Consider the following 25,568-nt stretch of genomic DNA (forward strand, 5'->3'; position numbering starts at 1 on the left):
AGAGCACGCCTGTGCGCCAGCTGGTGATGTGCAGAATGCGTATTTGAAGGCACGGGGTGGTGGTAAACGTACTGCCGCATTCACGGGCTGGCGCAGCGTGCTACCGCGCACGATGCGACGGTCGTACATCATGTTGGCCGGAGCCGTGCGCTGGGTTTCCCTGTTTCGGGTGGGGGCCAGGATCGCAACATATGAAGGTGAGGCGTTTTCCGTGCCGAACCTCGTAGTGGCGTGAAACCAACGACGCGGGCGAAACAAGGGCATTCGCGCGGGGCCAGCAGCTGGACATCATGGGCATGGACGTACGTGGGGTCCCGATACTTTTGGCGTTGAGGAGCGACGGCACGGGGGGCCGAGGCAAAGGTGTAGGTGTTATTCGAAGGGGGAATGGGTGCTGCCATGGTGCCGGTGTGGATGCGCCACAATCAAAAAGTCAAATCGCGCAGGGTGGGAACGGTTGTATCTTGAAGCTCGAGGCAGCCAAGAAGCAGACCACGCCTCTGCCGCAGGTCTACTTATACAAGCTTGGCGGGCGGTCGTGACCACCGCCCACGGCACGCGCGTTGCTTCTCGCGCGTCCACGCACAGAAGGCAGTCAAGCAAGGCCCAAGGCGAACGAAAAGCAATGGCGTGAGGATGGGACACCGGCAGTCAGGCCAGCCGTTTGATCGCCCCGATGCCGCCAAAAGATGAGATGTGCCTAGATGTGCCTGCAGGCTCTGTGTGTGTGTGTGTGTGTGTGTGTGGAGAGAATGCGCGCTTTGTGGCGTCGCGGCCGCCTTGGGAACCAGTTGCCAAGGCGGCCTCCGTGCTTCTATCATATTACGCTAGTTTTTCCTTCTTAAACAATACCCTCAAAGTCAGGATTTGTCAGACGAAAGATCTCGCGCGAATGTCAGATAATTATGTCGTTCAAATTCACACATACAACAACAAACAAAGAAAACAACAACGAAGCACCACAAAATGACAACCACAACAACAACACCAGCTGCACAGCCAAACTGTGAACAAGAAGAGCTAAAAAGAACATCAGAGCTGAGAGGGTATGTATGATAAGACCTTGCCGTATTCACAACAGTGCAGGCACAGGTGGGCTAGCAGCCCAGCCAGGGGCTCAGGCCAAAACATCTAGGAACAGCGCGACCGTTTACATATCCTCAAACTCCAAGATGCGCTGACGCACGTTGCCACTACGAATTTTCTGAAGAGTCTTGAACTTGTCCCGACCGTGAACCACGTTGTCTGAATGCAGTCGGTCAAAGCTTGTGACTTTGGTGGGGTCACGGGCAGCATCGAGATCGCGACCCAGCATGGCCAATTGATCGCGGATTCGTTGCGAACGTTGCAGCACGGCATCACGATCGACAGCCGTTGATGTCCAGTTACGGCCGGCGGCAGCGAGCGTGGCATGAGACAGCTCAGCCGAAAATTGGCTAGTCTCCACCACGTCGTCCGTCTCCGATGCTTCGAGGTTGGGGGCAGCCGAGGCAGCCATGAGGCGGCGTGTGTTGGCGGCCTGTTCCTCCTGGGCCTTGACCAACTGCGTCTTGAGAGCCTGAACCTCGGCGTCACGCTGCGTGGCTTCGTCGCGAATGCGTTGAGCCCGTGATTCAGCCTCAACGCGCTGGCGCTCCAAGGCCTCACGCTCTTCGGCGTTGTTGCTTTGGCTCTGTTGCATGCGCGTGAGTTGCTCTTGAAGCTCGCGCACGCTGTCCATGGCTTGGCTGTGCTCGCGCTGTTGGCGGATGGCCTCAGTTTGCATGTCCTCCAACTTGCCGGCCAGCTTCTTGGAGCGATCCTCCGACTCTTGCAGGGCCGCCATGGTTTGCTTGAATTCGTCCTCGTACTGCTTCAGGCGCACAGCCATCTCCGACTGTCGACGCTCAGCTTCGACGCGGGCAGTCTTTTCCCGTGCCAGACGTGCGCGTTCTGCATGCTTAATGGCCTTTTCCTCCCGGGCCTGCGCCTTCATCTGCTGCACCTCGATGCTGTCCGGGCGACGCCGGCGCATGTACAGTTCGTGATTACCCATGCACAGCGCCAGGATGCGTTTGTTGATGCGCAGCCGCGTAGCCAGAAAGATAAAGTCCTGCACCCGTCAAAGTGCCCACCCGATGAATGACAAAACCTCACCGGTGGGACAGCGAGATGCACGGCAAAGCAAAGTGTGGGGTAGGCTGAGGCCACTAGCACGTACCGGCGCTTTCTTGTCGATCGGCTTGATGATAAACTTTTTGTCGGAGAAAGAGATGTTGCGAATCTCGCTCCAGGGAAAGCCAACCTTGGGCGTGAGGCGATCATCCTTTTCGTAGACGTTGAGACCCAGAGCATCAACGCCCAGCCAAAGGTCGGTGCCCTTGCGATTTTTGATGGCAAAATAATTGACGCCGTACATTTCAAGCTCTTGCGCCACTTTGAGAAACTCCAACATGGCGTCCTCGCGCAGCATTCCTCGGTGCTCCGAGTACCAGGCGGTGATGCGACCTTCCCACTCGGATTTTGTCATGCGATGCTGTTCCAGTACGCTATGGGCGTGCAAGTGTCCAAACGTCAGAGTGGATGAGACCTTGGGCAGACAGGCTCGTGTAAAGTGCGTCGGACTGAGCTGGGCGGCAGCAAAGACGAGTCATACCGGGGAGGCAAAAGACGCTCGTGTGCGAGAAAGCCAGCGCGATGGATTTCGGGGGTGTAGTCGCCGTATTTCGCTTGAACGGCGTAGGAGCTCAGAAGGACAGAGGTTTCGGGTGGCGCATACACGTCCTCGTTGAGGACGGCCTCTTTGACTTGCAAGAAGAAGAGGCGTTGTGTGACATCTTGGACCAGCTCCTCTGACACGTCTTCGGGATAAAACTTGACCCGGAATTTAAACTGCAATGGATCCTCCTTGCGAACGTCTTGGGACACCACCTACACGAACGTGAATGGGTACAGAGGAGACGTGAGCACCCAGGCACGAGCTGATTTAACATGCTGAAAGGGAAGGTTTGGATAAACAGCACCTTCTTGTTCATTTTGAGCCAAGAAACCAGATTCTTCGAGTCGATAAACTGCAGGCCAAAATACCAAACTTCACGAAGTCCGATGGTCTTGACCACCTAAAAAAAAAGGGCGGGACATGGATCAGATCCGAATAATAGTAACAAGTGCTCTTGGGTATGGCTCGATCGGCTGAGTCAAGCAAGATTGTTGATCTGAGCAGGAGGCAGGAGGCAGGAAGGCATGTCCGGACCTGATCAAAGAGTTGGCGGCCGGTGGTGGCGGGCTGAATGGCAAACTCCAGCTCGGCGTCCATGGTCGTGACCCGGACATTGACCTAAGGGGACCGAAAATAAAATTATCGCAATCTGAGCTTGTGTGCTTGCAGGTGGGGACTTGTGGAGCTCGAAATTCGGGATGAGATGTGTGAACTAGACCTGTGCCTTCTCACCTGTTTGTTGCGGGGCATGTTGGCAGTCTCCGGGAAGAAAGGCAAGGGTTTACAGCGGCCTTTCAAAGGCTTTCAAAGGATTGGCGGCAAGGCGGGGGTTGTATGCGCTCGGATGGGTACTTCAATCGAAACGCGCCGGGCAAGGGCAGGTGGACGGCCACGAGCAGCCACGAGCGTAGTAGCCGAGTTCGGGCTTGCGTGCACACTCTCGCCGCGACCGGCCTTGTGAGCGGCCGCAGAGCGGGAGTCGGCTCTTCTCTTGTCCTTTTTCCTGCACTTTCAGAAAAAAGCTTGTATAATCTGCAGCACGACCCGAGCAAATCTACACGCACACTCACGGCGATCAAGGACATGAGGATACGCCAGCACCGCAAGGGGCGGAAACCAAGAGCAAAGAAGACAAGACAGTGTATGAACAAGAAAAAAAAACCACCCCTCCCCCCGCCTTGTGATTGTAAGAGATCATGTCTGGCTCAGCCAGGTTCACCCCAAGAAAAGGCTCTCCACCGCCCCGACCAGGCCTCACATCCGCACGCCTGGTGAATCGTCTTTTTCAGCACGTGTGGCTGCCATCAGAGAGAGAGCGCGCGCTCACCTTTTTTTATTTTTATTTTTTTTCAACAAAAACCTCGTTTTTTGCTTTTTCTCTACGAGAGAGAGAGAGAGAAGCGCCACAACAACTGGATCCAGTCTCGGGGGAGACTCAAGAAGACTCACGTTCCGTAGTCAGTCAATATTGTAGGGGGGTATTAAACTTGGACAACAAGGCTGCTGGAGATTTTGTATAGGGTGTCAGGGATTTATGGTTGTAAAGCAATAACGTCGGCTGCTTTGATCCGTTACGATTTGGGGCAGGGACAGATGGGGAAAAGGGCAGCGCAGAGGGTGGAAGAGGTATTGCAATGCTGCTCAAGGCACCGCTGCGCTGAACATGGATTGCATGTATGGGTGGTCTGCCATCTGCGGTTCGCGCACCAAGAACTAGTCCTCGACGGCCTTCCCTGCGTCCCCAGCGCCGTTAACATCCCCCCGTTGTTGGTGAGCTTGTGCAAGACACATGCTCACAGCTTGAAATTCTTTTGTCTTTCGTATTGTGCAAACTCTCTTCAGCACACATATGCTATTCGCCCTTCTCTCGCAAAAGACGCATCTCGATATGCACCTCTGGTTTCTTCATAAGTTCAAAGCCAAATTATCGTCATCCAGTTGATATCCTTGCATGTCTCTCTGATCTCGGGCGCGTCTTACCCGTGTCTCTGTCCTTCCCGATTCCTCACACACACTCTCTCACACATGTCAGCGCCATTTTGTCGCGTGAGTGAGCGCGCGCAAAGTTTTTCCCGCCATTTGTGCTGCAACACTCGTGGTCTGCTGCTGCTGCTGCTGCTGCTGCTGCTGCTGCTCGTTGGTGTGATACAGTGGGACTGTTGTGTGGGGGTGTGACGCTTGTGCCGTGTCGTTCCGGTGTTGCTCAAGTGTCTCATTTTTGAATGATTTTCTTGGTGCACACACACAACACACAACTTTTGCTGCACACGTGCGGCTGGTGTCGTGACTCGGACAGGGCGCGTGGGTGTGGGTCGCTCCTGCCAGCACCGTAGCTCACATGTCGTCCGTCTTCTTGGCTCTCCCTTCCCAAAGGCTCAGCCGTCAAGCCAGAACGCCTGAACGTGGTCGCTGCCGAATAGCCTGGTGAAACCCCCTTTTCAAGTAACCGACACACCATGAGCGCCGCCACCGCTGCGGGCGCCGAGCCCGAACGTCGCATGCGCTACATCCTAGTGACTGGTGTGTCTTGCCCTTGCCACCCACACTGGGTCGCGGCCTGGCGACTCCAAAGGTGGCCATGCTTGCTCCCGTCGTTGCTGCATGCTCTCATTTGACACCCCCTCCCCCCATCCTGTCATTGGCATCAGGTGGTGTCATCTCCGGCATTGGCAAGGGTATCATCAGCTCCTCGCTTGGCACCATGCTCACCAACTATGGCTTGAACGTGACCTCAATCAAGATTGACCCTTACCTCAATATTGGTTAGCCGTTGCGTGTTCCCAATCATCTGCCCAGCTCCTCCCTTCCCCAGGATCCCTTTTGCCGTTTGTAACGCTCGTCCAAATTTGATGCCTGTTAGATGCTGGTACCTTCTCTCCCTACGAGCACGGTAGGTCTCGCCTCGCATTCTCTGCCCGTGACAAGGCATAACACAGCGTGTCAGTCACCTCCACCCGGACCTCATATTCTGCCTCATCATTGCCACAATGTCACCATCTCTAGGCGAGGTCTTCGTTCTGGATGATGGAGGTGAAGTTGACCTGGACTTGGGCAACTACGAGCGCTTCCTCGACACTGATTTGACTCGCGACAACAACTTGACCACTGGTAAGATTTACCAAAAGGTCATTGAAAAGGAGCGCCGTGGTGACTACCTCGGCAAGACCGTTCAAGGTGTGTTTGCCCTTGCCACAGTCATGTCCTGCCAATTCGAATGCCTTCACCATGTGCAAGGATTGACCAGAGTCGCCTGTCCATCGATAGTTGTTCCCCACGTGACCAACGTCATTCAGGAATGGGTTGAGCAGGTCTCACGTCGCCCCCTCTCCAACGGTCGCCTCGCCGATGTCTGCATCATTGAGGTGCGGCCCCAACCCGCTTACCCTGACCTCGTGCCATGCTTTTTTTGAAAGTATTGCATCCAAAAGCGGAACGACCGGGGGTACCTTCTCCTTCTCTCATTTCTCCACCCGATTCTTAGCTTGGTGGTACCATTGGAGACATTGAGAGCATGCCCTTTGTCGAGGCCTTCCGCCAGTTCCAGTTTAAAGTCGGCCGCGAAAACTTTCTCCTTTTCCACGTCAGCCTGGTGCCCCAGCCTTCCACCACTGGCGAGCAAAAGTCCAAGCCCACCCAGCACAGCGTCCGCGAGCTCCGCGGCCTTGGTCTCAGCCCCGACTTTATCGTTTGCCGCTCCAAGACTCCACTTCAGGAGGGGCTGGGCGAGAAAATTGCCATGTTTTGTCACGTCCCTTCTTCCCACGTCCTTGCCGTCCACGACCTTTCCTCCATCTACCGCGTGCCCCTGCTCCTTGAGCAGCAGGTTTGTGCTCTGCATTTTGACACCCCCCCCCCTCCTTTTTTTTTTTCTTTTCTGCTTTTTTTCTTCGTTCTCGTTGTGATTTTTGTTTGTTTTGGGTGGAAGCAATGTTTGCTTCCCTCTCTTCAAAAGTCCCGTCTCTTCCGTGTCGTGCAGATGGACTGCGAGCTACTTCTCATGATATCTGTGTGCCATCTTTCAACCGGCTTGTGCAGGACTTGGTGCCCATGGTCTGGAAGCACTTTGAGCTGGATGAAGCCCTATGGGAGCCCCTGCCTCCCAAGCCCCTGCAACGCTGGCAGGATCTGGCCGACCGCTACGAACAGCTTCGTAAGACGGTCAACATTGTCCTTGTGGGCAAATACACGGGTCTGAACGATGCCTACCTCTCTGTCATCAAGTCCCTGCAACACAGCTGCCTGGTGGCCGGCCACAAGCTCAATCTCGAAGTGCGTCTCAACTTGTGACTTATTCCACAGGCCCACGACCACTCTTGTCCAAAACGTTTTCATGCCTCATCGCCATCGTTTGTTGCTCCTCGATGCAGTTTGTCGAGGCTAGCCAGCTGGAGGATGAAGCCCGAGATAATGACCCTGCCAAATTTCACGACGCGTGGAAGACGTTGACGCAAGCTGATGGCATCCTTGTGCCTGGTGGCTTTGGTTCTCGAGGTATCGAGGGCAAGATTGCGGCTATCAAGTGGGCTCGTACCAAGAAGGTTCCTTTCTTCGGTATCTGCCTCGGCCTCCAGCTCGCCGTCATCGGTACGTTTTTGAGCAGAAGCGTCCGCCCCTGTGGTTGCTGTCGCTGTTACTGTTTCTAACTTTGTCCGTGTATACGCATCACCCATGCATATCCTCACCTCTCCTACGCTCACACTGCTTGCAGAATTCTGTCGCAACGTTGTGGGATGGAAGGGCTGCAACTCCACTGAGGTGGATCCCGAGTGCGAGACCAAGGTCGTCATTGACATGCCTGAGCTCAGCCAGACCCACATGGGCGGCACCATGCGTCTCGGCAAGCGCCGCACCGTCTTTGTGAAGCGCGACTCGGTGGCCTGCAAGCTTTATGGTGAGCCAGACTTTGTGGAAGAGCGTCATCGTCACCGCTACGAGGTCAATCCGGACTTAGTGGACGAAATTGAGAAGCACGGTCTCCGCTTTGTTGGTCACGACATCGAGGGCAAGCGCATGGAAATCATGGAGCTTTCCGAGAAAGATCATCCGTTTTTCCTTGCCGTGCAGTACCATCCCGAGTTTCTCTCCCGTCCCCTGCGTCCTTCTCCGCCATTCTTGGGTATGTCGCTCTGGCCCCTAGCCACGCCCTGTGCTGAATGGTTTGCATCTGCGTGTGTTCTTCCCAGCACAAGAGGATTTACATGACCTCCCAACTCTGTCTTTCAGGTTTTGTTCTGGCTGCATGCGGCGAGTTGCAAAATTACTTCAAGAAGAGCAGCCAGAGCCCTTTGCCCATCCACCACGAGGACGCTCCCACGCGCTTCGTGGACACAACCCCACTCAAGAGCAAGCGCTCTTTGGTGAAGGACACACCAGCCCCAGAGGAGCTGCGTACTGATGTGTAAAACCTTGTGCCTGTTTAGTGACAGGATTGTCCCAGATCTGCAGGGTGGCACGGCTTTCTCTGCATTGTTTGCGCTTCTTGGAGAGACGAACCGTGCTTCTTTTTTTTTTTTTTTTTTTTTTCAGGCCAAGCTCCAAGGGGCGCTTGCGTTGCGTTCGTCCCAAGTTTTCAAGGCGTGGCAATGGGTGTCCGTGCGTCTGTTCTACATTGTGTGGCGCGCATGTGTATGTGTGATGCGAGTGTGTGGGTGGGGTGGTGCGCGCTGACAGACTAGCGTTCAGTCTGATGGGCCTTTGTGCCTCGGGTGACTGGCAATTTTTTAAATACCAATGAACCGTGTTCTTTTCTTTTTTTTCAATTGATCTTGTTCTTTTCAATTGTACCATCATTCGTGAACAGCCGGTCTGCTGCGTGCTGATTGTGTTGCATGCGTGTCAACTGGACGGTGCTCGCTCTAATAGTTGATGGTCTCCTTGATGGCCTCAAAGCAGCGGTTAGTGTCAGGGACATAGTAGGGCTCATAAACCAGAGGAAAGGGGGTGTCCCAGCCGCAAACACGCTTGACGGGGGCCTCCAGATGCAAGAAGCACAGCTCCTGGATCGTGGAAGACAGCTCTGCACCCATGCCAGCCGTCAGCGGGGCCTCATGGGCTACGACGCAGCGGCCAGTCTTGATGACCGAAGCGGCAATAGTTTCCTCGTCAAAAGGATTGATTGTCCGCAAATCAATGACTTCGCAGCTCACACCAAGCTCGGCATGTGCCCGCTTAGCCGCGGCCTTGAGAATTTGCAGCTGCGAGCCATAGCCAATCAAGGTAATATCGGAGCCTGCCACATGGGTGGCAGCAACCACGGATCAGATCAAAGCACTTCGTAGGCTGTAGCCCAAAAAGCAGAAGGAAAGAGCAAGGCGAGCGGGCAAGACCAACCTTCTTGCACTACTTCTGCCTTATCCAAAGGAAGAGTGTAGTAGTCGGCTGGCACGTCCTCAACTAATGAATCGCACGGGTTGGATCCAAGCCGTGAGAGAAGTCGGGTGAAAGGGGAGTTTTTTTTTTTAATCTCGTGCACATGCGCTCGTTTCAGCAGTTGTTTGGTTGCATTTTTGGAAGAACAAGGATGAGGGGAAACGGCGCCTTTGTCATGAGCGTACCGGCGGCGCGGTACATAAACTTGGGCTCCAGGAAGAGCACAGGGTCGGGGTGCTCGATGGCTGCCAGCAAGAGTCCCTTGGCTTGAACAGGGCTAATTTTTTTGACAGGAAGGGTGGATAGCACAGGAGAAAGCCAGCAAAGTGTACGACGGGAAGGGGGCATGAGCTTTAAGTATCAGCACAAATCAGTACTAGCCGAACATGCAACAGCCTACCCGCGTGGAATGACGACCTTGATGCCGGGGCAATGCGCAAATTGAGCTTCGGGGCTTTGGCTGTGATAAAGGCCGCCGTGACCCACGCACCCGTAAGGGGCGCGGAAGGTCAGCTTGCCACAGTCGAATTGACCACCAGAGCGGAAGCGGTATTTGGCGGCCTCGTTCACAATTTGGTCAAAGGCTGGGAAAATGTAGTCGGCAAATTGGATCTCGGCCACGGCCGTGCAACCGTTGCTCGCCAAACCAATGGCAAAGCCGGCAATACCCTGCTCCGAAAGCGGGGTGTTGAAAACGCGGTGGGCACCTAGGGAGGGGCGGTAGCGGAGGAGAAGACATGAGAGCACGTGGTAAGGGCCTGGAACGGGAGGACAGGCAGTCCAACCCGTTCAAGGGCAAGGGCAGGGTGGGCTCGCAGCGTAGTACAAGAACGTACCATGTTTCTCGCGAAGGCCTACGGAGCAGCGAAAGACGCCACCGAAAGCCACATCTTCACCAAAGATGCCTAAAGAGGTGAAGACGACGATGCGATGTTTTGTTTGGGGCCACGAGGAACGGAGCAGTAAGAAAAAAGTCAGGGCAGGTGACCGTGCAAGTGGCTTGTCCAAGCGAATCAGATGGACGAACAGGCATTGGCGTCGCGGGTGAGGGCAAGGTCCATGGCTTCATTAATCGAGGTAAACAAATTCTTGGACACGGCCGAGGCGGCCACATCTACAACCAGCGAGAGATGGCAGATGGGCACATATACATTGTCATTAGACCAGTGGACCGCCGTGCGCGCCCATCGACAAAATAAAGCAAACATGCAGGTGACACGTTTGGTGTGATGGCGAGAGGGTTGAGATGGGTGGGGGCTCTTTTGCTGTTCCTGGTGCGCTAGCACAGACACAGGAACGACTTGAGGGGTCGAAACACGGTAGAACGAGAATACACACGTTCGAGCTCTTTCGGGAGAGGTTCGGGCTCAAAAGGCGGAGGTCCAGCTGCCAAGGGTGCCGAGCGGCTCAGATGACGAGCTGCATAAGGAGTGGTCGAAGAAACCAGCGGCAACCGCCGCGCAAACGCCAAGGCCGCCATGCTTTGCGGGTCGATCGAGCTGAGCCTTTGGGAAACAGCAGAAGGCGCAGCACATTGAGTCAGCATGCAACCAGACGCACTTGACCAGAACATCAAGCCGAGTGACACGACACGCAGAAATGCGCTTTTTCTTTTCGTATACGTGTCCCCCAGGCCAGGTTAAGCGTGCGACGTGTGACGTGCAACGTGTGACGTGCAACGTGCGCCGCCGCCGCAGCCGCCGCCGCCATTCAGCAACTCGCACCTGCAACAAGTCCTTTGAAAAGTGCAAAAAGAGATAGAGAGAGTGAAGAGATGGAGCGCAAGAGGGAGACGTTGCGGAGAGGTGCGAGCTGGATCGAGAGACAGAGTGGCTTCAGAGATTTGATGTAGAGGAGATATGAAGCGACAGAGAGAGACAGAGGGGTTAAGCGGTGCAAAGGCAGAGACGATTGTCCAGGGATCGAAAGACCCAGAGACTGAGAGAAGAAAGTATTAATAAAAAGAACAAAAGCTTCTCGTGTTTCTCTGGTCAGTGGTGTGGACTTGAATTTCGGGGTAGTTTTATTGATTTTAGAGGGTAGTTGTATGAATACACAATTTTTTTTTTTTTTTTTTTAACATCTATGATGTAAATTTCGTTTGTTGCCCTTCCTATGGCAACGGTGGTGGAAACGCTAGTGGACAGGCGATGGCTTCCGTTGTATGTGACAGCGCTGCGAGAAGCACGGACGGGCCAGGATTTGAGGCAGCGCCAATTAGCTGCTCGGGGTCGAACTTGCGACCTGGTTGACGGTAATGTGCTCCAAGCCCATGTGACTCTCGGGCGCGAGGCCGAGGCAGGCACGAAGCAGGTTGATGACGCTCGAACGCTGCTTGAAAAGGGCATTGACCACGGGGGCGCCGTGAGGCACCAGAGGGGCCTTGAGCAGGTAGCTGAGGGGGGAGCACACAGTGGCGAGAGGACGAAATTGGTCGTCGCTGCCCTCGATGACACGCCACGAGATGCGCTGCAACAGCTCACAGAGCACAAAGAGATCGATGATCAGGGGCGTGGCCAGCAAGCTGTCTTCGCAGGTGTTGTGCATGGAAATTGTGTTGGTTCCCTAGCACGACAAGTGGGGAGCCACGAGGCAAGAAGCGGTGAGCTGAAGGCTGGGCCACAGCCCATGGAGCGAGAGGCGAGGGGCGGGGACATACGTGCATGAAGATTTTGCTGTAGTACTCGTCCAAGGCCCGCTTGCTGTCGCCAACGGCCGGGACATATTTGATCACGACGACGTGGTCGGGGTGCTCCCCTGGCTGATAAAGAATGCCGTTGGAGGCCACCATGTCATCGACGACGTTGGACTTTGAAATTTCCTTGGAGCGGAACTGGCTAGGTGCAGAGAGGTTCTTGCCGTCGTTGTTGCCAAGGTGGTTGTAGGAGGTGATGCCCACGGGCTTGATGCCAGCGTTGACCAAAAAGTCAACGAGCACGCTCTTCATCTTGGTCTGACCCGACTTGAAATCGTCGCCGCCCACAAACACGCGCTGTTGCTCGGCCAATTCAATCAAACCGGGCACGTTGGTGTTTTGGGGGGAACCGTTGATGAAGGCACAGCCCTCAAGGACGGCCGCAACAGCGTACACGGTGGAGGGGGCCACCTCGGGGTGGCTGTCACGAATGCTTTGCAACAGGTCGGTGGCCGTGGTGTTGACACCCTCGGTCACATCGGCGAAACGCTCCGTGTTGGCGGTCCACAACACGATAACCTTATCAAGCTGGTGGCGTGTCTTAAAGTCACGAATGTCGGCGCGAAGCTGGTCCAGGTGAACCTGCTTGTCGGTACCAGCGAGGACGTTGTCGGCACGATCGGCTTGGTTGGCGGCAATGAAATCGGGGTAGTAAATGCCGGGGCGCGGCACAATCTGAGCCAGATGGGGCTTGAGCTGGCGGCGGAGGTCATACTCCAGGACCTGGGCACGGTCCATAGCATCGGCAAGGTTCAGACCGCTAATGTCCCAGCCGTCAAAGACGACGTCGTTGGGATGAACCATGGGCAGGAGACTGGCAAAGGGCACAAAAACATCGTTGCCTTGGGCATCCACGCCCAGCTTGGTGGTGCTGGCTTGGGTGACGGAACCCCAGTAGTTGGGGCTCTTGAGGCCCTCACGATCGTTCCACTGCAGATTGAGGCGATTGGCTACCGTGGCACCGACAACCGTGGTACCGTTGTTGCCGCCCAGGCCAACCTACAGACATTGTGTCGCGTCGGCGTTCGAGGTGCACGTTAAGGGAACGGGCGCGGGGTCATGGGTGATCACGGATGGATGATGGTAAATCGGCCAGTCACCGTTAAAAAAAAAAATTAATAAATAAATAAAAATAAAGCTCGAGTGTCACAGAGTTAAAAGTCGGGGCGGTAAGGGAGGTGGGAGCCATACCAGCATAACGCCGAGCTTGGGAACATTGGTCTCGGTCCGCAGCTCGTAACGGGTCTATTTCCAGTGCGATGAGAGGATGGGATGGGGGACGTCCGTGAGGGTGCGGATGCCAGCATGCAGGCGCGAGGTGCAGGCAATGACATACGGTGGTGGGCACGGCCTGCACGTTGCCGTCGGCGTCCGTCTCAACGAGGGTTTTGTGGTAATCGTACTGGCTCACCATGGCGCTGTCCTGGTACTGGACGTGCGGGCTCTTGACCCGCACACTGGTTGGTTGAGTAAAGGCAATATGGGCTGCCATGATGTTTGGTGCCCACGAGAGACAACAGAGCAGAGGGAGGCTCGAGGGGCGAGCGAGCAAGAGCTGATGACGAGGCGAGAGCGCTGGAAAGAAATGCGACTGCATCAAGCCACACGAGGCGATAGCGTGAGAGGCGAGCCAGGCACAAGAAGCCAAAGGTAATGCGCATGAATGCAACGTCGTGCTGACCTCTTGAGATGATCTTGTGAGAATGGTCCCCAACGTGCAACAACAAGAGGCTGGCAACGTTTTACAAGAAGAAGAAAATAGGCGTTCACAGCCACTGAACCCGGAGCCTGTTGCCCGCCGGGTCGGCACGACCACGCCACTTCTACACGCACTTCCACACACTCACACACACGTGTTTGTCTTCTTCACATAAGAAAGATCGGATGTACATTTGGCTGACTGGCTATGCTTACACGCTTTCTTTTGTATTGACTCTTGTCATGTGTTTCTCTGTCTCTCTGTCTCTGTCTCTCTGTCTCTCTGTCTCTTGTCTCTCTTCTGTCTCTGTCTGTCTCTCTCTCCCTGTCTCTGCCTCTCCCTGTCTCTGACTCTCTGTCTCTGTCTGTCTCTGTCTCCCTGTCTCTGCCTCTCCCTGTCTCTGACTCTCTCCCTCTGTCTGTCTCTGTCTCTGTGTTTCTGTCTCTCTCCAATGCCTCTGTCTCTGTGTCTCTGTGTCTCTTCTCTGTCTCTGTGTCTCTTCTCTGTCTTCGCGCGAAAACAAGGAATCATCACAAGAGACAAAAGAAGGAGCTGGTCTACTGTATGGTTTGTCCTCAATCGAGAACAAGCGCCCTCTGACAAATGGTGGGGAAGGAAATGGGGGACCAGTCATACCAACGATGTACCCCCTCACGCGTGCGACCTTCAGGCGTGCGACGTTCAGGTGCCACGTTTCAGAGTTTCGTACGCAGCGCAGCACTGACACATCAAGTCTCATCCGCGCAGTCGAGTAGAACGCGTCGCTCCCCACCATCTGAACCATCTCTCTCACCCAAGTGCCGCGTCAGCATTCACCTTGAATTCTGCACCTCCTGCCCAAGCGGCGCCATTGTCACCTGATGAGTGCTCAAAATATAAACTTACAAGATAGAGAGGACACCCCAATTTTCATAATAAAGTACAACTCCCTAAAGTGAACCGTCCTTGAATATGAATCAACGCCTTCCAAAATTGAATTCCCTGACGACCACAATCTGATAAAATCTTGCATCAACCCCTCCCATTACACCCAACACACACCCCCGCACAGGGCACAGCAGCCACTCAGAACTGGTGTTGTGAACAGCACGCCTGTCCTCCTCCCCTTTCCCCCTTGCACAGTGTGTGTGTGTCGCAGTTGATTCTGATTTGACGCCAACAGGTCGTGACGGTCAGTCCCTGCTCGTGCTGGTTGGTGCCTGATTGGCATCGAGGCTGCATCCTACACTGGTTCTTGCCTGGTCCACGCCGAGGGCTTGGAAGGAGCTTCTCTTTCAGAGCTGCGCTCGACATGAGCCTCGTGACACGGTTCAAAATCGACAATAAGAACAACAACAACAACAACATACCCGTGCCTCGTCTCTTTTCCCGCTCCTCAACAACCAGTTCTAACCCCGGGTCAAGATCGGAACGACGGCCAACGGCTCACGGTACTTTTCAACCCTGTCTGTATCTTGTTGACGTTCATAGAAGCTCCCTCGGGTTTTTTTGTTCAACCGGAATCATGTCGGCGCGCACGTTCCTTGGAGGCTATACGCTTCACCACTTTGAAAAGCCAGACGAGCTTATTGCTGTCTCTGTCAACGACTCCCTCTTGGATGTCATTCGCACCCTTTCCGAGGGCAATATCATGTGTGCACCCGTCAAGGTATAGCCGTTTGGTCCGCCGGCGTGCACGTTTTGACTATCTCCCGGAAGCCCTCGCTCAACCTGGCGCAACTGCTCGCGTCTTGGACACGTCTTCTATTTTTCTAGAGTGACCAAGGTTACGTTGGCGTGGCTGATCTCAGCCGTCTTGTCAACAACTACTTTCTCGATTCGCTTGAGCATGCTGCCGACAAGAGCAATGAGGATCTGACCGGCCTCGCCCAGTTGACGGCACTCAAGTCACTGGACAAGCAACTTCTGGCCAACAGCGGTGCGTGACTCTGGCTCGGTTCTTCAGCCCGACTGTCGAGACGAGACGATTGCCCGTGCTCGCCGCACACCCGCTCACCTCAGACCTCAACACCACGCATGCCACTTCCATCTGCATAGGCCTCGGCGTTACCGACGACGTGCAAATTTTCAATGAGAAGGTTTGTGCTTTCAACCTGCTTGGCCTTTGGGCATCGGACAAAACATTCACTTCGCACAGCAGCTCATCGGCCACGGAGCACGATGGCCTCACGGCAATCCACTCCTCACCTGTCCCTTGTCTTGCTACTAGGATTCCCTTCTCGAGGCTTGCAAGACCCTGGGCACGATGAACCAGCACCGCATCTTGGTGGGCGATGACCAAGGCATCCTCGTCAACTTTGTCACGCAGTCAGCCGTCGTGCGGCTCTTGGCCAACAAGCTCGAAGCCTTCCAGCAGACGGCGGCTCGCACCCTTGAGCAATGTCATCTGACCACCCCCTCGGATCTTGTCACCATCCCTCGCAGCGTGCGCACAATCGATGCCTTCAAGATGCTACGGGACAAGGTTCGGCGCCCCCACCTTCCGCACCAATGAATGAGGGGGGTTGCCCTCACGAGAGATGTACTCATTACCCCTGTGGTGTGCCTTTTAGGAGGTCTCCGCTGCACCTGTAGTGGCAGAGAACGGTGCCATTATTGGCAACCTCAGCGTCCGCGATATCCGTGGGGCGCTGACGGGCAAGCGTGTGTTTGCGGCCCTTCACAAGTCGGTTACCGAGTACATTGCTTGCAATGCACCTGACCGTGAGCGCAGCGAGATGCTGCCCGCCATCACTTGCTCGAGCCAGACCACCCTGGGTGAGGTGATTAGCAAGTTGGCCGTGAGCCGCATCCACCGCGTTTACGTCGTGGACGCAAGCGGCCTTCCCATTCGCACCATCACGCTCTCTGATGTCCTGGCTGCCCTCATCACTCCCAACGCCGATTGAGTCGTGAGTGGCGTCTTTCTCATTCCTTCGCACTCGGTGTGAGTCCGTTCTTGCGTGGCGTTCGCGTGCCATGTGTGGTTCGGCACCTGCATTGACCCGAGGATGGGCTGCTTTTGCGTGTTGCCTTGATGCAAATCTTTGTATGTTTTTATGAGTATGATGGGTTTCACCGTGCTCCATCATAACACCTCTCTCCAGCTGTATGTTTTTTTCCCCTCGAAATTGAGCACGCACCCCGTTCCGAGCAGGGCGCCATTCTCGTCAAAAAAAAAAAAAAAAAAATCACAAAAGAGGATCAGTTGGTATTTGTTGTGTTTTTTTTTGCAAGAAAACACACACACACACACAAAAGCTGTGTTACCAATTGTCTTTAGTGCTTGACAACAGCAAATGCTGCTTTCTCTCTCTCTTGTCTCTCTTCTCTCTCAACGTTTTTTTTTTTTTCTCAATTTTTGGTCGAGCTGCGAGCATCAAAGTGAGGCTCACTCAAAAGACCTCGACCAGCAGGGAGGCAGGTTTACACGTGCCGACGGCCGTGGGGTACGGCCAGTCATGGCGGCGGAAATCATGACTTTTAGCTCGTCAGAGGATGAGGAGGAGCTGGAGCGCCAGCGCTTGGACCGCTTCGAGGAAACGCTGCTGGCACAGAAGCAGCAGCCAGGCGAAACGATCATGTCCGACCCCATCACCACTGAGAATCGCATCAAGCTTGAAGGATTGCAGCGAGCCATTGCAGAGCACAGCGCAAGCATTAATGATCTTCGTCATCAACGCCAAGCCATCCAACAACAGTGCTCCTCTTTTGCCGCCGAGCGCGCTGCTCTCGAGGCCGAAATCGCCCATCTCGACGACGAAATGGATCGCCTCATGTCCAGCACCTCATCAGCCAGCAGTGCCCTCAAGCTCAAAATTCATAACCTCCGCCAACAGCAGGACGTGCTGCATGTCGGCGTTGATGAAAATGTGAGCCCACGTCCGCCTCTTGAGCGCTTACTCACAGGGACTGAAACACCGGCTTCCTCATAGCCCCAAGCTCGCTGCCCTAACCTTCGCATTGCTTCCCATCCTAGTTGGAGCGAGCCCGTGCTGCTCAGCGCGAGATACAAGTCCTGGACGAGCGCCTCAACACAACAGAAAAAAAGCTCCAGGAATTACACCGCAGCGCCGAGGTGCGACCACCCCTCACCACCTGCCCACCCCGCGCTGCTCTGCGGGCCTCATGCATGCCTGCATACTCTTTGTACGCCTTTTGGTGCATCGCGAGTGTAGGACCGGCAGCGACAATCAGATATGCTGCGTCGTGCCGATGGCATTGCGGGTGGAATACGCGTGCAAAGAGAGTTGAGCGCAGGTCGACGCCGCGCTCGAGCCGAGAAGCAATTTTTTCACGCCGCACACTCATCAGTAGCCCGTCGCGAACCCGAGCCGGCACACTCTGGAACTTCTTCTTCAAGCCAGCCTGTGGATGACCTCATTCGAGAGACCCATGCCAAGCATATGCAACAGCAACAGCTGCAGCTCCAAGCTGATCGTGAGGAGTTGGAACGTCGTAGCAACGCCGTGCAACAGCTCAAAATCAATCGTGACCGTCTCTCGGAACAGGATCGCCGGCGGGCCACACTGCAACACAAACGCAAGCAACAAGCCCAGGATGCCTGGGAAGCCGAGCGGCAGGCCCTGCTGGACAAAGGCGAAAATCCCGACATTGTCCTCCGTCAGCGGCGCCAGGAAGAAGCGCGTCGCCGACGCGAGAAACAGCAAGCTGTTCGCGAGCGTGAGTTGGCCACACGTCTTGCCGCGGAACTTGATAAGCAGCGCACAAACGAGCGTCGTGAAAAAGTGGACACCACCGCCTTACAGCGCAAAGCCCTCATGGGCACTACCGTCCGCGCCTTACGCGATACCACCGCTGTGCAGCTCAAGGCCACTAATCTCCCGAGTTCCCTCGATGTCAGGCCCGCTGGTCCAGCTTCAAAAGCTGCCGCCGCAGAACGGACTCAGGGGCCTCTTCGCAACAGCCGGGCCAGCGGCAGCAGTGACTCCTCAGGGAGTGCTCACTTCCGTAGTCGCGCCGACAGCGTCGAAGTGCCCCACGCCTGTGTACCAGAGGTGACCAGCCCTGAACCTGCTGCAGCGGGCGTCGACCCAATGGAATCCGGGGCGGTGGAGACCGATACGCCCCTGGCCTTGCCTACCTTGGGCCTCGCCCTACCAGATTTGGATTTTGGTGACGACAGCAGCGACGAGGAAAGCCTCATCACGGCCGCAGGCCATCAGCACACGCCTGGCCCGTCGACTCGATCGGCTGCCCCACGGCGTCCCACAGAGGTGAACGTTGCGGATACTCAGGCATTGGCCGCCGCAGCCTTTTCCGATCCCAAGTTTGCGGCCGCCTGGCAGATGGGGTCTGAAGACCCCACGTCTGATGACATGCCTGAGAGCGCCACCGACTCGATATCGATCGGGGACGCTACTTTACGTGCTACCTCAGCCTCTGCTGCCCCCAAAGCCAACAAATCCACCAAATACAAGGGCATGAGCAAACTGGAACAAGAGCGCATGGTGTCGGCATTGGAGCGTCAGCGCCAGAACATGGTCAAGCCACAGGTCATCTCAGGTCGCACCTTTGAGGGACCACCGTTTGTGAGCAGTTTGACAGCCGTTGAGTTTATTGACTTTGACATCGGCAAGACGTACACTCAAAAGGTAACCTTCACGAACGTGAGCTATGGCTTCAACAGCTTCAAGGTCTTGCCCTGTGAGGCTGAAGCTATCCAATACGAGTATCAGCCGCCGGGTTCCATCTCTGCGGGCCTCTCCAGCGAAGTACAGGTCGTGTTTCATCCACAGGTGAACCGTGATCTAGAAACGGTCATGGTGCTTCAAACGCAGAGTGCCGAAGTGCGCGTTCCCATCATCTGTCGACGCAAACGCTGCAACGTGCAGCTGGTGCGTGACACCATCGACCTTGGCACTGTCTTTCTGGGTGAGACATGCATGGACATTATTGAACTTGTCAATCACGGAGGCCTCGCAACCAAATACGACATTGTGCATGTGGATGGCACTCCCTTGGACACCCACGGTCAGACTGGCAATGATCAGCCATCTTCAAAAGGTGTGGGTGAGGCGGGTCCTGACCACGCGAAGAGTGATGAAGACGTAACCTCTGCAAGTTTGGCCGAAGCGTCGCCGCCGGAGGGTGACGAGTCGGACGAGACCGCGTTGGCCGTGTCGTCCACCGTATTATCTGCACCAGTGTTTGCCTATGACGGCGCGTTTTCCGGCTTTTTGGCCCCTCGCACGGGCATTAGTATCGGTGTGCACTTCACCCCGCAGAGCGAAGGTGCCTTTGAGGACCGTTTGCGCATCAGCTTCTCCGACTCGGATGCCAAGCCTTTGGAGCTAACCGTCGTGGGCCAGTGTCGCCGTATTCCTGTCTTTTTCAAGGACACCTCTGTTGACTTTCGCATATGCTGTCAGAACCACGAATACGTCGTGTCTGTGCCCTTGTGCAATACCAACTCTTCTTCTTCCTCCAAGGTGGCTTTCAGTGTGCCGCCCGAAGCCGCGTCAACGTTGCAGGTCAAGCCGGTAGGCTGCGTTCTCCAGCCGAACAGCACCCAATCCGTGCAGCTCTGTCTTGCACCACGTGCAGACAGCTTGACGGTTTTGGAACACTTGGCTGATCGTGAAACCGGTGACATGCGTGTCCCCGTCACCATGAACGTGGAAGGGCAGGCACTGCCATCCCAAATTCTTGTCAAAGCGCATCTCACACCCAACAATCTCCTAGTACGCCCCACGCACTTGGACTTTGGTCGGGTCGGAGTGTACGAGACTGTTGTCCGATCCGTCGAGCTTTGCAACGAATCGGCTTTGCCACAGCGCTTCGCCTTCACCAAGCTCCCAGACTACGTGACAATCTGTCCAGGCGATGGGTTTGGCACCCTCCTGCCGTTTGAAACGGTGCGCGTTGACGTTCTGTTTGCGCCGCCCCGGCACCCCCATGATGATGACGATCAAAAGTTTCAGTTTGATTTGCAGGTTGTCAATGAGCTGGCCAGCCGGCCGCAACGCATAACATGCATTGGAACGGGCGTTGTGCCCCCCTTGGTGGCTTCGACGTCCCGAGTGGCGTTTGCCACCACCTGTTACGGCGATAGTCGAACCCAGTGCATTTACCTTCGCAATACCACCTCTCAGCCCTGGTCCTTTCAGCTCCAAACATCCGCGGGGGGCAACCTACCGCTTGCTTTCAGCCCTTGTGCCGGCCGCATTGGCCCTGGGCAAATGCAGCATGTGTGGCTGCGCTTTGCTCCGTCCCGGCCCACCGAGGCTCAATCCAGCCACACGCAGGTGTCTCGTGGCGTCTTGCGCTGCTTTGTGTCAGCCGACGGCGAGGTAGTGGACTCGGCCCATACCTTTAGTGTGGACCTTGAACTGCCGGCCTCTGAACCATTTGTCCTGGTGCGGGACACCTCTGGAGCTGAAGGCGAGTCTGCGCAGCTGCTGCACGATTTTGGCCCACGGTGCCTTGCCACCAAGGATACACAGAGTTGGACACTAACCAACATCAGCCAGCACGAAGTGATTTGCCGCTGCAGCGCACTAGATACGGCAGGTGCATTTCGCTTGGTGCGTGCGCTGCGCCCACTCGCGCCGGGTGCTAGCCAGCAAGTGATTGTCGCCTTCCAACCCGACCTGGCTATGGCCTATCAAGAGGACTTTGATATCAATTGTAACCATCAGCGTGTACGACTACGCCTCCGAGGCCAGGGTGTGGTTCCGCAAATCGTGGCAGCACCAGTTGTTGACGTGCCCGCCGTGGCTGCGGCAGCCCAGTTGGCCCAGGGTGCGACCATGCCCCACGCGCCGTGGCTCAGTTTCGGTGACACCTTGGTCATGACCAGTGTCACGCGCACGCTGGCACTACAAAATAAAGGCAGCGTTGCCGTGCCTTTTAGCACGGCATGGGCCAGCGCTTCAGAGAGTGCACCGGCCCCTGTGCGCGTGGCCTTTGACGCGGCGCGCAACTGCCCCCGTGCGGTACGTCGAGCTGGCGGCTCGGACGAGCGGAACCGCGATGGATGCTCGGCCTTCTCTGTGCTACCAGCACGCGGGGTGTTGGCGCCGGGAGAGCGATGTGATTTGGTCGTGACATTTGCACCAGATCACTGCTCGGAGTTTTATCGCGATTCTCTGATGATTCAGTATCGTGGTCAACCCGAGCCCTGCCGCGTGGACGTTCGAGGCCGGGGTCGCGTCGTTGGACCTTTTTGTGTGGGTCACGATGGAGCTGTGGAGAGTACCGTTTCACATCCTTTGGCGCTGCCGGCGCCCAGCCTACCTGCCATGTCAGTCTACCTGCGATACAGCCTTCGCGAAGCCAACGCCAATGGGGAACGCCCTGCCATTACGCGCGATCTCTACCTTGGCTACCAGTTTGAACCTGGGCCGCCCAAACGATCAGCTGATTTATCCTTGGAGCCGCTGGAGAGTGCAGCCACTCAAGCGGGTTTATCCATCAGTGCTGGCGCACGTGGTACACTCAAGCCGGACGAACTTTTTCCCCTCCGTCTTTCTTTTACCCCCCATGCCAGTACGTGCTTTCCTCTTGAGTGTGCTCACTTGAAAGTTGGCTTGTGCCCGACCAAAGCGATTGTTGCACATTCGCGATCTGTACACTCATTTCCTGTGTTTGATTATTCCTCTAGGCCTGGCCGTGGGTATGACGGTGGAGACAACCACCGCCGTCACCATCAAGGGGCCGACGACAGTGACGACAAGCCCGCTCCACATTCGCATTATGATGGTGGAGTAGTGTCTTGCTCCTATTCTTTTTTTTTTTTTTGGTTCTTGTTTGCAAGGGACCGAGCTTCGCTTGTTTGGTCTTCCATCCTTGCTCTTGATCTCCTTAAACTGCTAATAGACCCCACTGTGTCAGAGACACGATGAAATTGAGAGTCGCTCAACCTTGCCATCCGTCGCTCATCCTGCCATCCGCTCGGTCCCGAAATGATGACATTTTCGCTGTCGGTCTTTGGTATGGCCATGGCTAAGTTTTGACCTCGGATACCAAGTTGTGTGTTGATGTCAGCCTTATTGCTGAACTATCACGATGAATGAACGTGAAACTTTATCATCCGTCGTGCTTTCTTTTTCTTTCACATCACAAATGATGTTGACCAAACTTCCAAAGGGTCAAAGATCAAAGCACACACACACACAACAAAGGTTACACATGGTAAGGAAGTATTGTGGAAACAACGACGTTGTATGGCGTTATAGCACCAAACTTTTGAGAAGAGATGGGAACGGCAGCCGAGGACTCAGTCTAATGCGAGGCTCGAGGCAAGATTGCGTGCACCTGCATCAGGCAAATGATGGCCTGGCCACGACATTGGCTGTAGTGTGTGTAAGCTGAAGCTTTTTGGATGAAGCAACGAATCGTTGAGGGCATCCATCTTCTCTCTCTCGCTCTCCCTCTCTCGTGTGTGTGTGTGTGCGTGTGCGTGTGCGTGCGTTTGGTCGGTAGGGTGAGCTCGAGTTCACTATCCTACACCTTTCGAGCTGCATCCTCGGCCCGTGAATGTGCCCATAAATGTACCCGTGAGTCCCTCTCGAACGTCAGAGATGCTCTGGACACTGCCAAAGACAGAGGGCGCCTCTGCGCCGAGGACAAATCTTTCAGCCTGAAAAAGTCGATAGCACAAGTCGTGCGCGCAATCGACACATGGGAGCTGTTCGATTCCGTGCCATGGGCGTTCTGTCAAAGATGATGATGACCCCAACAAAGGTCGAGTCAAATCAAGATGAGGATCCCAAGTCAAGTCTCTCCAACGCGACAATCAAATGCACGGTACCGGGCTTGATTGCTTGGGTCTCTTGACCTACAGGGCACACACCACACTACTATGGAGAGCGGGAAAGCCCCACGCTTGTCTCTCTCTCTAGATTGTAAAAAGCTTCTCTCTGTCTCTCTCTGTCTCTGTCTCTCTCTCTGTCTTTCTCTGTCTCTGTCTCTCTCTCTCTCTGTCTCTCTAGATTCTGATGAAGCTTCTCTCTGTCTCTGACTCTGACTGTCTCTGACTCTGTCTCTCTGTCTCTTTCTCTCTCTGTCTTGTCTTTCTCTCTCTGTTTCTGTCTCTGTTTCTGTCTCTGTCTGTCTCTCTCACTCCTTTTTATTCTCTCTCTCTCTGTCTCTCTGTCTTTCTCTCTCTGTCTCTGTGTCTCTCTGTCTCTGTGTCCCTCTGTCTCTCGCTGTCTCCCTCTCTCTCTCTGTTCCACTCTTCACTCTTTGGCACACAAACCCAAAAGACCAAGCTCACTTCTGCTCGGTCATTTGGCGCATCGTCGTGTTGGTTGGTCAACTTGCGCCTCGATTTCGACAACTCTTTGCTTGGGCGATGATGAATTCAAAGCGGTTGGCATCAGTCGAGAAGCTAGGTGAAGCTCATCCACGTATTTTGACCAACTGTTGCTGACCGCATCGCAGCCACGCTTGCATCGGCGCCGCCACATGCTGTCTTTGGCGTTTGGTGCCCCACGGCTGAGCCTCGCCAAAGACCTGAAACATGGACAAGGTGAGACAGATCTTGGCAGAGCACTGCATGACTTCACACCATCGGTCGATTGGACGACATCATCTTGAGGTCCATGCGTACTTCATTACAAAGCGATCCCTCGAGTCACGCATGCGTTTTTTTTTTTTTTTTTTTTTTTTTTTTTTTGTTTTTTTTTGATGTTGGCTGGGATAAGGCCTGATGCCCTGTGATGGGGCCCTTATAATTTTTCTCACGCTTGCCGTCTATTGCCATGACTTTGTGTTTCATTGCAGCAAAAGATCGCGTCGTTGGAGGCGCTTTTCAAGGCCTTGGACAAGGACAAAAGTGAGAACTCCTGATCTGGCATAGGGCCACGGCGACACAACCATCCAATCGACAACACATGCGCACAACCCCGGCAATCTAACAATCTACCTGGCCATTAGGCGGCACCATCGATATTGATGAGCTCGACACAGTCCTACAATTCTTGGGCATGGAGGATGAAGATGAACGCCGCGAGAAGGTTAGTTTTGTCAACTGCCCCTCCTCTTTAGCCCTTGTTGTTCCGAAGAATGCCGCGGAATGATTTCTCCTGTCTTCGACTCATAAATTCTCGGCATCTATGAAGCTTCCTGCGCTTGTCAACGTCTTGGATCAGGATGGAGATGGTGAGATCTCCTTGCAGGAGTTTATCGATGGTGCGGCCACTCTCAATCTCATGCCCAATACGAACGAGGGTGAGTATTATCAATTTATTTGGGCCATGCCAAAGGGCTGCAGTGGTGTGCGCCAGCCCTAAAGCAAAGCGATTGACCACAAAGCCTTACATTTTTTCAGAGGAATGGCGCGGGCCCGACGTGTTTTGAAGCAGGCTGGTTGCCTCATTACGAGGACTGCTTGTTATGACTATCTTCCTGAACGCTAGATACGGAAGCGCGGCGTGAAGCCGCCAAGACCAATGCTCTTGCGTTGTTTGATCGACTCGATCTTGATGGTGATGGCTCTCTCAATCGTCATGAGTTGCAGACTATGCTGCGAGGTTTGTTCGTTCTCTCGATCGTATGGGGGGTGCGGGTGCTCGTGTGCGCTTTGACCATATCGCCTGCTGAATGACACACGACACCTGCTCATGATGGACAAACGATTGCAATGCACTTTCTGCGTCCGATTTTAATCACTTAAGAGCTGCGTTACGATGCCAACGGCGAGCATGCACTGTATGTGAAAATGGACGAGATCATGAGCTTGCTTGATCAAGATCAAAGTGGTGATATTGATCGCAACGAATTTGTGGAAGCCGTGGCATCAGGACTTTTGGACGATATGGTGGATAGCGAGGCCGTGCATGACCTTTTTGAAGCCCATGCTACACCTAACATGGTGTCTCGCCAAGTCTCGAGTCAGCAGCGCAGCATTATCGAAGGTGCTCAGCAAGAGCGCGCTGCTCCCAGCCGTACTGCCGCAACTGCTGACATTCCAGAGCACCAATATCAATACCTTTGGCAAATCTTCAGCAGTGTCGATGCCGACCACTCTGGTCAGATTGAAGAGGAGGAACTGCTGCACATTATGAGCGATGAAAGTCTGGCTGGACCAGCTGCTCGTGTTACGACACCACAGCTGATTCACGACATCATGCGGGAGGTTGATAGCGAGTAAGTATCACTTA

The 25,568-nt window shown here is 54.8% G+C and overlaps 7 protein-coding genes across 7 annotated transcripts in view; 3 read left to right on the forward strand and 4 right to left on the reverse strand.

The window, feature by feature from the left end:
• MONBRDRAFT_31127 (uncharacterized protein) overlaps positions 1-728 on the reverse strand; it is a 2,487-nt gene extending 1,759 nt beyond the window's left edge. The window contains exons 1-2 of the mRNA XM_001743236.1: positions 307-728; positions 73-160 (exon numbers count right to left, since the gene is read on the reverse strand). Coding sequence (XP_001743288.1) covers positions 73-160; positions 307-401 — 183 coding nt within the window. The 5' untranslated portion in view covers positions 402-728. The remainder of the gene's footprint in view (positions 1-72; positions 161-306) is intronic.
• Positions 729-898: 170 nt separating this feature from the next.
• MONBRDRAFT_17480 (uncharacterized protein) lies at positions 899-3,316 on the reverse strand. Its single transcript, XM_001743237.1, has 5 exons — positions 3,233-3,316; positions 3,003-3,098; positions 2,636-2,910; positions 2,201-2,528; positions 899-2,092 (listed from the first exon to the last, which is right to left on the reverse strand). Exons 1-5 carry the CDS (start codon positions 3,293-3,295, stop codon positions 1,151-1,153), a joined length of 1,704 nt encoding a protein of 567 aa, XP_001743289.1. The 5' UTR covers positions 3,296-3,316; the 3' UTR covers positions 899-1,150.
• Positions 3,317-5,276: 1,960 nt separating this feature from the next.
• Positions 5,277-7,900, forward strand: MONBRDRAFT_14740 (uncharacterized protein; the record flags this gene model as incomplete). The annotated part of the gene is made up of 8 exons (XM_001742915.1): positions 5,277-5,460; positions 5,559-5,588; positions 5,702-5,872; positions 5,963-6,060; positions 6,180-6,521; positions 6,734-6,967; positions 7,066-7,282; positions 7,407-7,900. 8 exons carry the CDS (start codon positions 5,277-5,279, stop codon positions 7,898-7,900), a joined length of 1,770 nt encoding a protein of 589 aa, XP_001742967.1.
• Positions 7,901-8,553: 653 nt separating this feature from the next.
• On the reverse strand, positions 8,554-10,128 carry MONBRDRAFT_22737 (uncharacterized protein; the record flags this gene model as incomplete). Its single annotated transcript, XM_001743238.1, has 6 exons — positions 8,554-8,927; positions 9,029-9,091; positions 9,253-9,344; positions 9,468-9,774; positions 9,904-9,972; positions 10,095-10,128. The coding sequence occupies 6 exons, from the start codon at positions 10,126-10,128 to the stop codon at positions 8,554-8,556; spliced, it is 939 nt and encodes a 312-aa protein (XP_001743290.1).
• A 1,017-nt stretch (positions 10,129-11,145) lies between these two features.
• MONBRDRAFT_31130 (uncharacterized protein) lies at positions 11,146-13,595 on the reverse strand. The gene is made up of 5 exons (XM_001743239.1): positions 13,444-13,595; positions 13,099-13,353; positions 12,954-13,007; positions 11,727-12,761; positions 11,146-11,632 (listed from the first exon to the last, which is right to left on the reverse strand). Exons 2-5 carry the CDS (start codon positions 13,252-13,254, stop codon positions 11,285-11,287), a joined length of 1,593 nt encoding a protein of 530 aa, XP_001743291.1. The 5' UTR covers positions 13,255-13,353; positions 13,444-13,595; the 3' UTR covers positions 11,146-11,284.
• Positions 13,596-14,607: 1,012 nt separating this feature from the next.
• MONBRDRAFT_31131 (uncharacterized protein) lies at positions 14,608-16,612 on the forward strand. The gene is made up of 6 exons (XM_001742916.1): positions 14,608-14,632; positions 14,932-15,109; positions 15,217-15,379; positions 15,499-15,539; positions 15,671-15,925; positions 16,014-16,612. The coding sequence occupies exons 2-6, from the start codon at positions 14,966-14,968 to the stop codon at positions 16,347-16,349; spliced, it is 939 nt and encodes a 312-aa protein (XP_001742968.1). The 5' UTR covers positions 14,608-14,632; positions 14,932-14,965; the 3' UTR covers positions 16,350-16,612.
• A 2,329-nt stretch (positions 16,613-18,941) lies between these two features.
• MONBRDRAFT_14595 (uncharacterized protein) lies at positions 18,942-20,279 on the forward strand (the record flags this gene model as incomplete). Its single annotated transcript, XM_001742917.1, has 2 exons — positions 18,942-19,302; positions 19,609-20,279. Coding segments are annotated over 2 exons (1,032 nt in total), but the record flags the coding sequence as incomplete, so codon positions are not given.
• Positions 20,280-25,568: the final 5,289 nt, after the last annotated feature.

The sequence above is a fragment of the Monosiga brevicollis genome, genomic scaffold (assembly GCF_000002865.3).
Source record: "Monosiga brevicollis MX1 MONBRscaffold_3 genomic scaffold, whole genome shotgun sequence".
Classification (NCBI taxonomy): Eukaryota; class Choanoflagellata; order Craspedida; family Salpingoecidae; genus Monosiga; species Monosiga brevicollis.

What these genes read in the sequence shown, in the direction of transcription:
- MONBRDRAFT_17480 (XM_001743237.1), bottom strand. Translation starts at nt 3,295, where the DNA reads ATGGACGCCGAGCTGGAGTTTGCCATTCAGCCCGCCACCACCGGCCGC. An exon ending in GGCTCAAAATGAACAAGAAG is followed by an intron (nt 2,911 to 3,002) that starts GTGCTGTTTATC and finishes ACGTTCGTGTAG; the next exon opens with GTGGTGTCCCAAGACGTTCG. An exon ending in GAGCGTCTTTTGCCTCCCCG is followed by an intron (nt 2,529 to 2,635) that starts GTATGACTCGTC and finishes GCACGCCCATAG; the next exon opens with CGTACTGGAACAGCATCGCA.
- MONBRDRAFT_31130 (XM_001743239.1), bottom strand. Translation starts at nt 13,254, where the DNA reads ATGGCAGCCCATATTGCCTTTACTCAACCAACCAGTGTGCGGGTCAAG. An exon ending in TGCAGGCCGTGCCCACCACC is followed by an intron (nt 13,008 to 13,098) that starts GTATGTCATTGC and finishes CACTGGAAATAG; the next exon opens with ACCCGTTACGAGCTGCGGAC. An exon ending in CCAAGCTCGGCGTTATGCTG is followed by an intron (nt 12,762 to 12,953) that starts GTATGGCTCCCA and finishes CAATGTCTGTAG; the next exon opens with GTTGGCCTGGGCGGCAACAA.
- MONBRDRAFT_31131 (XM_001742916.1), top strand. Translation starts at nt 14,966, where the DNA reads ATGTCGGCGCGCACGTTCCTTGGAGGCTATACGCTTCACCACTTTGAA. An exon ending in TCATGTGTGCACCCGTCAAG is followed by an intron (nt 15,110 to 15,216) that starts GTATAGCCGTTT and finishes CTATTTTTCTAG; the next exon opens with AGTGACCAAGGTTACGTTGG. An exon ending in TGCAAATTTTCAATGAGAAG is followed by an intron (nt 15,540 to 15,670) that starts GTTTGTGCTTTC and finishes TCTTGCTACTAG; the next exon opens with GATTCCCTTCTCGAGGCTTG.